The sequence below is a fragment of the Athene cunicularia genome (genome assembly GCF_003259725.1).
Source record: "Athene cunicularia isolate RWA chromosome 5 unlocalized genomic scaffold, athCun1 chr5_part1, whole genome shotgun sequence".
Taxonomy (NCBI): domain Eukaryota; kingdom Metazoa; phylum Chordata; class Aves; order Strigiformes; family Strigidae; genus Athene; species Athene cunicularia.
This window is the reverse complement of record NW_020799101.1, coordinates 43,090,379-43,102,528: the sequence shown is the minus strand read 5'-3', so window position 1 is coordinate 43,102,528 and position 12,150 is coordinate 43,090,379. Positions and strand designations below refer to the sequence as shown.

The 12,150-nt window shown below is 36.8% G+C and overlaps 1 protein-coding gene across 29 annotated transcripts in view; it reads right to left on the bottom strand.

Moving 5' to 3' along the window:
* Positions 1-9,713: 9,713 nt before the first annotated feature.
* Positions 9,714-12,150, bottom strand: part of MADD (MAP kinase activating death domain) — a 70,389-nt gene continuing 67,952 nt past the window's right edge. For all 29 annotated transcript variants that reach the window (XM_026849803.1, XM_026849805.1, XM_026849808.1 and 26 more), the window contains one exon: positions 9,714-11,257. In XM_026849803.1, coding sequence (XP_026705604.1) covers positions 11,150-11,257 — 108 coding nt within the window. In that variant the 3' untranslated portion in view covers positions 9,714-11,149. The remainder of the gene's footprint in view (positions 11,258-12,150) is intronic.

The window sequence follows — 12,150 nt, the reverse complement described above, 5'->3', positions numbered from 1 at the left end:
TGCCTTTCGGAAGAATCAACACAAAGGAACTGAAGTAATACTACTCCCCTGCCTCCACATGCCAGTTGAGATGGGAAAGCTTGTTTGACACAGTGTGTTAGTTATACTAAACAAGCAAATACACCTTCACAATCAAAACACTGATGATAACGAGACGTTTATTTTGATTGTTTTATTATGGTATCAGAACAAAGAAGGGTATTTCTCTAAAACCAAAGTCAGTTTATCGAAGATTAACATTTGTTGCACATTGTTATTATTCAACAAATAAAGAAAAAAATATGGAAGAGCAAGTTTACATTGTTTTGTACTTTTGTTTTCTGACCAACACAATTATTAAAAAAAGTACCACACATAAAAGTTGGAGATTTTCTATAATATAGAGAACCTATGATCAGAACGCAGTGGACTCAGAGGATCCCCAGCATCTGTGGGACAACATCTATTGAAAAGCAGAGACTGAAAGTGCTTAGATTACAAAGGACAGTTTAACCTAAGGAACATTAGGTGGTCTATCAAATATAGTCTATTATCAGAAAGGTGTTTCACAAAGAGAGCAGATTTTCATGCTCAAATAGGGCACGATACTGAAAGAGTGCAAAATTAAGTCAAGAATCACTAAGTACTTAGCATTCATTGCTCAATTCTTAGCTATACAACATGAGTACAATATTTTTGTGAGCATTTATTTCACCTCCAAGCTGTGAAAAGCAGTATATTGCAAATTGATGCCTTCACTAGATGTCAGTCAATCATTTTTTCATGAAATGTCATTGTTCAAATAGTCTTCAAGTGTGAAATTCTACCGTATAGATAAATAAAACCGCTGTTTCCAGTGCTCACAAATTTGCTTTCTACTGTTTTGAAGTTCTCAAACTAAAGACAGTCAAAGAAACGCCTCTTCAAAAAAACTGTAAGTACTTCTGGAAGTACTTCATGCAGGGTAGCGCCAAGTAGAATCTAACTCTATAGGGCCTTTTAAGATAATGCTGTGCTTCTACGGGAAAAATACAAATTAGTTTTAACTTCTAAAACCTTCAATGACAAGGAGTGAACCAAATCCAAACCTGAATAGTTACAAAAAAGCAGCACACACTAGTTAGGTTTCTAAAAATTACTACTAAAAAGGTGAATTCTGAAAATTCAAAATGCTAACTGCTTCTCATACACTGAAAAGAGGAAAAGAACAAAGGTGCACCTGCAAGATCTGAAAATCCTGTGATTAGTTCTAGAAAGGTCTTTAGAAAACTGTAGGTGTTTATTGATATTTTGCAAGCATATAGTATTGTCATTTATCTGTTCCATGACTGATACTGATCCTGAATGTATAGTTCACTAGTTGCCCAATAATTACGTATTGTTAATAAATAAATAAATTACTTTCATCCCAATCTGATTAAAACTACATAAATTGAGTAGTTTCTCCCAAACTTAGCTGGCTGAGAACAACAAAGTATCTCCCAATTTTTTCCCATCACATCTAAAAGACTACTTGAAAAAGATGCTTTTGACTATCTCTACCTATGTGGGATCTCCTCTGATGGAAAAAAAATAAAAATCACGTGGACTTATCCCAAAACGTCATGGTAAATGTTCTTACCTTGTAGTTGTAAAGTTCTGTTAGAAAGAAGGGTGCATGGTAAGATCAATAGTAAAAAAATTATTAACACAAGCCATTAAGATAAAAAAATTCTTACCGACTAGCATTCTCTTTTGGCATATAAAGTGCCTTTCACAGCTGACAGCAGCTATCAAAGACAACATTCCTAATGAGGTCCTTTCAGTAGTTTACCCAAGACAAAACACTGTTACCAATCAAGTATAAGATCCTTCCATGTGAAAGTATATGTAACAAAGATGCCTCTTCAGGCATATTATTTCAATGCAGTTGGATGTGAAATTAACTTTTGATGCTACCACAATTTCAATTTAAAACCTATCAATTCAGCCTGCTTGCTGGCAGTTCAATGCACATGCCTTTCCTTCAAAGGAATTATTATTAACTCTATACCAGGGATGGAGATAGGACATTGCAGAGCATTACTAAGACACAGTATCACGTAAGCTAGCCCAGTGCTTCACTTGATCTAGGATACCACTTAAAAGAAACATCAGCTAACCAACTAACCCAAAACCCACGAGGCAGCCAATAGCACTGCTGGTACTCCTGCTAGCCCAGTTCTGTCAGTGCAGCAATGCCTGCTAGCCAGATAAACCCTTAGCTGACAATTTAGCCCAGGGTAACACATACTTCATACCACAGCATCCATTCTTCTGTGTTTCATCCTGTATTTCTACAACGTGTAAATACTGTAAGTGAACAATGCTTACTTGCACCTAGCAATGGAAAGCTTCACTTAATACTCTTTATAAAAGCCACAAGATAGAATTAAACTGCTAAATGCAAGGAAACCTCACCAGACCACTTCCTTTGGTTACTTGAGATTGCCCTAGTGCTCAAATCCTGACCATTATTCTATGGGCAAAAAATAATAAAATGAGTTAGTGGTTGATCAATACCTCATAAAGTAACAGTAAAAATTAAAAACAGCATATGAAAACCAGAAAGAAAAAACCTCAAAAGCCAAAGCATACCATAAATTTTGAAAACGTTTTCTTCAGGTATAATTCTGAAATTGAGTAAACTTCTTAAAGATGAAAAATCAGCTCCTTCAAGGCTGTATCAACTATTCCCTTACTAATCTGATTTTAAAGCATCTCCCAAATCTTACTTTAAAAGCACAGCATGCTCACAGACTGAACCTCAAAACAGAAATGAGGTTTTTGTGCCTTAAACACCAGCACCTGAATTTTGGGTAGCGGCTGTAGCAGGATTTGAGGAGGATTTAAATTCCACCCCTCCAGGCCCACAGATGAGAGTAGTTTAGGATGTTTTGGCAACATTAGTTGTCCCTCAGCACCTGGAGCTGCTGCTTCTCCCACTCGTCCCTGCTTGAGCCCAGAGATTATTGCCCAGGTCTGTAAAACCTGAAGAAAATCACTTTAAATTATGGTGTGAGTGTTGAGGATTAAGGCAAAGTGTGCTGGGTTTCATCCTGTTCCTCTTCTAGTTCTAACTCAGCAGGTTTAAACAGAAGCTGTCAAATGTTGTATGTGAATTAACTGATGGTTCCCCACAGAGATAATTAATTCTTCAAATGAGAAGTGCATCAGTTAGAGCTGAAGAAGGAAATAATACCTATGTCCACACTGAAGTCATGACAGTATCTGTGTTTGGTGGAGCTTCTCAGGTTGCAGCCTATTTTGTATTCTGCTATCATAAATACATGACTGTTAGTTTAAAACTAGCAGGGATATCCATGGTAACGGCTGCAGGATCAGCATGCTCACGGTTTCTTTCTTTCCTGAGCATTAGATTTTTGACTGGTTAATAAAAATGCATGTAATATTTCATCCCCAATCCGCTGTAACCCAGGTATATCCACTGTAAATCCAGGTACAACCTCTAGGACTAGAGCAATTCTTGTAGAAAGAGTGCCAACTACTAAATATGTTTTTATAGTATCCTCAATGCAGGTGGATCCTTGTGTGATGGAGGAAAGGTAACCTGTGTAATAAACCATGTTTCATCAATGTGAGTATGTTGTTGCAGATCAGGTATGATGCATTTTTAGATATTCTGGTTAGGATTAACTACACCAATCAATGGTCATTGCTGTAATTTAAGGTGCACTAGCATAATTATGCCGATACAAATATTGTAAAATGAAAAAGTCCTAAATTTTCACACATTCACATGTTTGCTAATAAATCATTGCTTGGAAGATAATTCTAATGTTAGGCAGAAATCAAAGTAACACAAAGAGAACTCCTTGCCTTCAGTAACATGTTTAGAAAAATCTCGCTTTTCTTAGTAGCTTGTAAATTCTAAATGTTGTCCTTGATGGATTGTTTCTGTTTAGATGATCGCTTCAGTCAGTGCATGACCAGATTTTAGCACAAACTGTCTGTGCCCCTGCTTTGCTGCTTGAATTACAACACTGAAGTGATACAGTGGGGTGAAGTGAAATTAAACACATTGAGCTCAAATTGTCCCAAAAGAACATTTAAAACAGTACAAAGTGCCTTACCTGTCATGAGTTTATCTTCCTGTTGAATGGCTATCTTTATTGACCTTTCCAGATTTGTCTAAGCTTATTATACAACATTATATATAAAAATTAAATTCAACTTGTTGAAAATCTCTGTGAGACGTCAAGAAGTTCCCAGGTATTACTGCAACAAAGCTTTTCAAAGCAGGGCAAGACACATTTAAGATTGCTTCAGCACACCTCACCTGTGGGTTTCATTCCTTCTAAGAAAGGATTATTGTGCTGGCTTTTCCAGCGGAGATCTGCAATTGAGTAGAATGAATAAAACCACAAGAAAATACTGGTTGACAGCATTTTTTTTCTCTTAATTTAATCATACAGTGGCTATTCAAATGATACCAGCAAGAGAAAAGACATTTCTGGAAGTCAGAAGTCATTCATGTTGCTTTTATCACAATTTCTTTGAACTAAAATCCTTATATCTGTTTAGGAGAGAGGTTTGTCACTAGCATATCATCTTGGAGCAGGTTTAGAACTACAAGCCATTCTTGTCTCCTGAGAAATGAATTTTGTAAGAACAGTCCCCTGAGATTAAAAATAGCCCCACTGATACCTTTCAAGTGCTTCCCAACCGCAGAACTCTATTTTAGGGAAACAAAAGCTGTCAGGGAGATATCCTCTACTTGTCTTTGGGCAGGGTCCCCGCATCAGTCTGCATAAACAACACGTCTTAAAACAGGTTGAACTGATGAAAGTTTAAAAGAAACAGAAAAAAACAGCTTCATTTATTAGGTCGTCATATGGAAAAAATAGTCTAGCATCTGCTTTCTGTGCCAGACAGAAATGTTGACAATAAGCAGCCCCAAAAGCACAGATAACTGTCACAGCTATGAACACATTTCTGCCATAATTCTGTACTAGGATAGCTTTGCAGAGGACAAATAATCAAAAAAAAATGACTAATCCAGTATGTATAAAATATCAGTGGATATGAAAATGCATGGAAATTGATGTAAGGTGTTAAAATTAAGTGGCAAATGTTCCCCCTTTTTCTTCTTCACCATAATCATCTGAACTTGATTTTACATTCATTATGGTTTGAAAAAAAAAAAAACCATAAAGAATATCATACTTAGTTTTCACTGTTTTGCTTGGAAGTATAAACTGTGGGACTCAAATATATGAAACCGGATTGAGGATGAATGTAATTTAACCTTCATTAAGGTTGCATTTTCTTAGTATCTCTCATAATGCTAATAATTGCCCCAGTAATCCAGATCTGTTCCAGGAAAAGTAAGATCACAAAAAGGCTAATTACTAATATAACTCAAATACAGTTTTGTTCTTTACATATACCAACACCCCCCACCCCCCCAAAAAAAGGCCAAAAAATCCAAGATTTTCTTCTGCTTTGTAGGTCAGTTCATGTATATGTTGCCTTAGAAAAACCCAAGTATGGTAGATTCTGATCATAGGAAAGTCCTCAAAAATTTCCACCTGGAAGCAGGACTTGTTCTTCCTCACTGGTAATAAGTGGGGGCTAACAGCACTACATATTTACAAAGCATGATGTTTCCTCTTACGTTTTTCCTATAGCACCGAAAAACTTGAACAATTTAGATAATTTGTTAGGTCACAAGTCTGTTTTAGACAAATCTATTTATTTTTAATATCAGATTAAATTGTTGAGACATTTCTAACAAGGAGCGTAGGGAAGAGCTGCTGGGAGCTATCAGAGAATGGCAGAACTAAGGGTGAAAACCTTCTCTGTTCCCTCTGTAGTACGCTTCAGCACTCCACAAAAAATGTTTTATTGAAACTCAAAGGGAGTAAGAGTGGAATGAGGATGAGGGATGAAAGAAGATGACAGACTGCTTGGTAAGAACAGAAGAGAGGAAGATGACTGTGACTGGAAGCTGGAAAGGGGCAGAGACTGGTTGAGCAGGAGACCAGGGAAGAGTATAGGTCTCAACTGTTTGGGCAAAAAGGATGGAAGATGATGATGGTCAGAGAGGCAAGAACATATGAAAAAACACTAAGAAAAACAGATGGAGATATCTGATGGGAAATTGAAGTGCGGAACTGAGCCTGACTGACCGAAGAGAGTGAAGACCAAGAAACTGTGAGGAATCCAAGCAGGGAGACAGGTCAAAAGGGAGAGAACACTTTGATACCCAGAGCTGTGGATAGACCGACACTCACTGGAGTTAATAAGAGAAACTGAAAAGGCAGAAAAGAGGAATTTTCTGGAAGAAGAAAGAGGCAGGAAGGAATGGAAATACAAAACTAGAGTTTTCATATACTTGAAGGAAGCAACTGTTTAGAGTTTTACTGGTGTTTTTCCTGCCACCATTTGTTCCTTTTTACGTATAGCTATTTTGGGAGAAGGGGATTTCTGTGTCTATGTAGGTTCCTAAACCACGTTTATCGCTATAGTAACTGTTGCAAATAGAAGCAGGACTGTTCGCCCTTGGCTGTTGTATGGATGATTCTTTGTTGGACTGATGCTCTGAACCAAAATTAGTCAATGCTAGAATTACTATGCTGCAGAAGTTTCAAAACACTGTATGCCCGTAAACAGAAAATTAACATAACTTACTGAAATTTAACTTTTGATATTACTAACATTGGCATAAATGTTGAGCTGATTTTTATCATATCTGATCACAGAATCTGCCTGAAAAAGGTCCTAAATCTGGCTTGTACTCAACTGCACTCAAACCTCATTTGTCACCAACATCAAGCTTTTAAATCTTCAGATACCATGCTGGAAAGAGGGGTCACATACCCACTATTATTAAAGCATCATCACATTTCTACTAATTTAGGGAAATAGCCACACTGGGCACGACTGTAGGATCTCAAAGCTTTTGCTTGCACTGAACCACTTCCAAGAGTGTTACAGGGTAGGGCTGTACGTGAAAACTTTGTTGCTAGCAGAAGCAAAGTAATAGCACGCATCTGTTGGGAAATGTCTTGCCTTTGTGAGAAGCAGATGCCTCTGGCTGAATTGTGACTTCTGGAAGGAGAAGAGGCTCTTTCGCATTGCCTTTTGTGTGGCAAGGTCCTTTGCGCAAAGCTGCTGCTGATCGGTCTAATTCTCACTTTTTTAGGGGCTAGATGTTGTCTTTCACCAAAACCTGGCTTGTCTAAGAGCAGTGACTTGGAACTCCTATATACCACTGGACTCAGGGCTGAACAGGAGCCTTTTTTTCTCACAGAAGGAAGATCTCACCACAGAGGCAACATTTTCTGACCTTCACCCATTTGACAATCAAGGGGAACTGGGGTGTAAATACTGCTCTTTGTGAGAAGCTTTGCTCCTATGTTCTGTCGAGTTCTGAATTCAGTGATAACAGGAGCCGGTGGCTGACACAGGGGCAAACAACCGGTCTGTTCCCATTCTAGGCAACTGCTTCCTTATTAAAAATACACTCAGTGGGAGCCAGAAGCCCTCCTCTGGCATAGGCACCATGATTTTAGAAATATCTTCAATACCTTTGCAACATAAAAGTTTCTAATAAGGCTTAGAATCACAGCCACATTTTTCCATCCACTTTGATCACTAAGATAGAACTTTAGTTGGAGCCAAAATGCTTCATGATTTGCATTTACTAGCAATTTAGATTTTTGAATACCTGGATGAACATTTTATCTTACAAACTCTGCTGTCCTGAAAGCGTCAAAGTAAGAGGGTAGGGATTATCTGAAGCTAGGAATCAGGGTGTAGGAAAATCTTACAATGGTTTTCTTAAAGTCATGAAATGTTCCTTCAACAGACATATTCAAAGTTTTTTCCCAGAAAGTTATCTTTGTTGTGACACTTACTGATGTTAAAATTTTCAACCTTTAAAATGTGGACTCACCATATTAGAAACTGACACTGCACTCACAAACAAAAGAAGGGTGTTCTTTTGAAACATCACAATGAAGACATGCAATCCCGAAGGCAGATCATTCAGTAACCTTGGTTCTACTTTGAAAACTGCCAGGAAGACTACTCACAAACCCCAGTGCTTGCAGAGAATGCTTAACAGTCATTTTAAAAAACAAATTCTACAAAAAAGGAATTGTAATAGAAAAAGAAGCTTGTTCAGGATAAGCAAATATCTTAAGTTTTAAGGCAAGTCCATGAATCTTTGTCACGTTTGTGTAAGTGCCTTAGAAATACCGCAAGTGTTAAAATGAAAAGGTCATCTTGGAATGCTCAAAAACTAAGACACTGGCTCCTCCTAGTGGTAAAAATGGAAGGATTAGTCATTTTGTCTAAAGCTTCTAGCACTATTTATTATTACCAATTATTCTCAGTTAGTCTTTCATCTGGTTCCGGAAGGTTTAGAAGCCTCAAAAGTTCTTACTGCTGCTAAGGAATTCTTACCTAAAGACCAAGATAAGTGGGACATGACAAAACACTTGCAAATCGCTTTATTTTTCTCCCCCCAAAGTAAAGTTTACACACCTCTCAATGCTTACGAGTGATGAAGATGGAAAGGATGAAAGATTACATTTCAAAAGACCGAAACTTTTATACCAAATTTTAAATCCAGCCTGCATTTGTGTCCAGAGAACAGCACTGTGTATTTTGTAATGGAAACGCTGCATGGTCTTTGTCTCAGATGAATATGCTCCATTCCCACAGTTAGCAGAGCACCTGCCAAGTCACCATCATCAAGTACAAGAAAAATTTTGTACATTTCAAAATATTCTTCAATTTTGAAGCCAAGGCAGTTGCTTTCACCTAAAGAGCAGAAGCCCAATGTCAGTTCACTTGCTGAAATTGTTATTCTTCCTTGGCATCGAACAGCAAGAGCTGTAACTACCTAGCCACACCTGTTCCTTAAACTTTTTTTTTTTTTTTTTTTTTTTTTTTATCAGGCCCTTTAAAGTCTTATTCGGGACTGAAGTGTCTCAGCAGTCTAGAACGTACAGTAGTTTCTGTAATTTATTACTTTAAGTCCCAGAAAAATACAGCTTCTATGGGAATAAAAAAGGAGCTGTATATAATAAGTGATGCTGTGCATTGAATTATTTTAAACTCTAATCTTCCCCTTAAAAGTTAATGGTTTGAATATGTTAATAGGCTTGCTAACATAATTACAATTTTTAAATTAAAATTGTCTAAGTGGGACTCAGTATTGCAGTAAATGGAACATCTATTGTAGACCAGTGATTTCAGTCTTAACTGTACTTGTAATATAGTAGTGTCAAGAATGCTGCAATTGCTAAAAATTCAGATAGTGCTCTAAGAAAATTTACAGTGTCATTAGACAAAGAAAATAAATTAAATGCAAAACAGGCTAATTTCAAGGTTTGCCAATTTCAGTTTTGCCTAAAGGCAAATAAATACTAGGAAAGGATGAACTCTACATGTTGCTTCCATTTGCATGTGTAAAAAAAAAAAAAAAAAAAAAAGTATTTTAGATGTGCCTGTTTTCCCAATTCATGCTTTTTTAGACTTTTTTAAAAGACAAATTTCATGGATGTTATGATAGAAGAAAAAAAATTACTTTCAACAGCTTATATGCAAAGAAATTCAGATCTTCCATTTACAGTCTTCTCTTTTCAATAATTTCAAATATGTATATGATGTATTTGGTACATAATTACATTAATTTCAGAATAACTTGCATCAACAGAAAAGCACAGGAGGATGAAAACTAGTTGCTGGTTGAATGACATTTTATTTTCACATTCAGACAGCTGTACAGTTTCTATAAATAGATGTGGTACTATATTATTTACATTATCTCCTCACCCGTTACTAGTGTATTCCATTCGAAACAGTAGATACCCTGACCAAGCCAAAACAGGGTTATTTCTGGGTGCATTTACTCAGAATTCTATGTCAAAACATACAATACATCAGTTTGCATCAGAGTATTTTTTTCAGGTATTTTACATGTAACATTATTTTCTCGAGACAGTCTCTCCTTTCAGCATCCTAAGAGCTTTCCAGACAAGTGCAGTACAGTTCAAGAACAAAAACAGGATGCAAAAAACATTCATATTCTGCCTAGTTAAAATAAGGAATGTGATGGATAGTTTTAACTGCGGGAGTTTAACTATACAGTAAAACACAGTATTTGCAAGATTCCTTGATATACAGGTACAGATTGAAAAAAAAAGCAACAGCTTTAAAAAAAATGGAGACAGCATAACCCTTTGGGCTCCTGAACATGTTCTGCAGATTGCTACAGAAATATCTTGTGTAGAGTACAGTTACAAACCCAGAAATACATGGGTCTGCCATGTGCTCCTTCCAACAATGTTTCCAAGTTTGACATTTCCTTATTCATTTTCTAATCCCTGTGATTAACTGCTTTAGGTAGTGCTTACATGCATCTGTTAACTCCACTGTCGGGCTATCTCCAAACGTTACCTAAACTCCCATTTGAAAATCCACACAATCCATGAGGAGTCAGGGTTTTTCACAATACACTGCCTTCAAAGTTTCTCTCTCCACTTCTTTTCCCACTTGAGAAGCAGTTATCTCCACAGATGGACCAATTTAATAGCCAAACTTCAACTGTCACATGGTATTTTAAGACTACAGTAGCTAAATTGTTCAGCTCTACCAAAAGGCTCTGAAGAACTATCTGCCAAGAACTACATGTTGGTGGGTAAAAATTAACAACACAGAAGGAAAACAATAAAAACACTACATTTAAACAATATGCAGGACCAGACTGCTTCCACTGTGCACATACCAGAGAATCTGAAAGCAGAAGCCTGCAGTTGTAAAGTGATTAATCTGTAACAAGTATCACTAGAAACAAAAAAACCAACCAAACTGAAGCTGTTAGTCATCTTAAGAGGAAAGGAATTCCAAAGGAATGGCCAGAGTGGGTCACTCACAGCTGGATGCTGATGCTCAAAACTGTCTGCTTAACAGCTCATCTAAAAACTCCATTAAGGATGAATTCAGAAGGAGACTGAGCAGTGAAGTCTTAGGTTTTTCTATGGGGAAAGACTTGCAGGGTCATACATAAATAATCAAGTTCTCATAAAAGACAGCAAAGAGAGCTCCAGTAACTGCAGTAAAAATGGGAGTACTGCATGTCAATGTGTCAAAGGGTAGGTACTTCCCAGTATCGTGATCAACTGGAAACCGGTCGAGGTGGTTTGTTTTTGTTTTCTGCCTCTTTCCCACGAATGGCAGCCACGTAAGAGAAGAGACACAGCACGGAGTAGCAGATCTCATGAGCCTGCAAGAATTTTGAAAAGGAGATAATGAAATTCAGATGATTTAATGGTTTACAAAATCCACTTCACACTTTGTATTTTGCTGCATGTCCTTCATGGGACAACTACTCTGGCTAAAGACAAAATCGGGAAAAAGTGTCTCATACTACCTTCTACCTGAGATGGATAGAGAAGAAAAGCCTTGTAACAAATTTACACACCTCTTATGGGATAAAAACATGAGTTGCTTGACAGTATGACTAATAATTTTTAAGAACAGTACGCTAAGCTAGAAAGTTGGTCAGCTGACTTCAGAAAAAATATCCTACATATTTGGGTTTGGTCTGTTGTATGAAGTTACAAGAAATTTTCTGGGAGGGGCTGAAAGAGCTAAACCGACCAACTAAATTTAAACATCCAATACTGTAGCTTGACTCATGAGATGGTGGGATTCTTCCTCATTCACAACTATCTTTTTATGCTCAAAAGTACAAGGACTGATAATCCTTGTAATTTTTAACCAATGCTAGTGAATCCATGGATAAGATTATTTTTTTTAATTAAAAAACCCCACAACCTAACATTGTATGTTTCATATGAAGAATACCAAGTAATTTTGTCACTACATTAAAGCAGAGGATTTCACATAGCATTAGCAAGATTTACAATTATTGCTTTTAACCAATTAAGTGTGCTATTATTTAACAGAAAATACTCTTTTAACATGCAGCTGGCAGCACAATTCAGTGAAGGTAAGACTTAGACTTGGTTTATATCTTAGTTCTAATACTGGCTATTCTGGTGAACTTAAAATTTCTTGTCCTGTAAATTGACATTTATAATCTTTGTAAAGGTAATAAGCATAACAACGTGTTTTGTTGTACTATAGCACAAGCTAAAACACTTGTGTAAAATA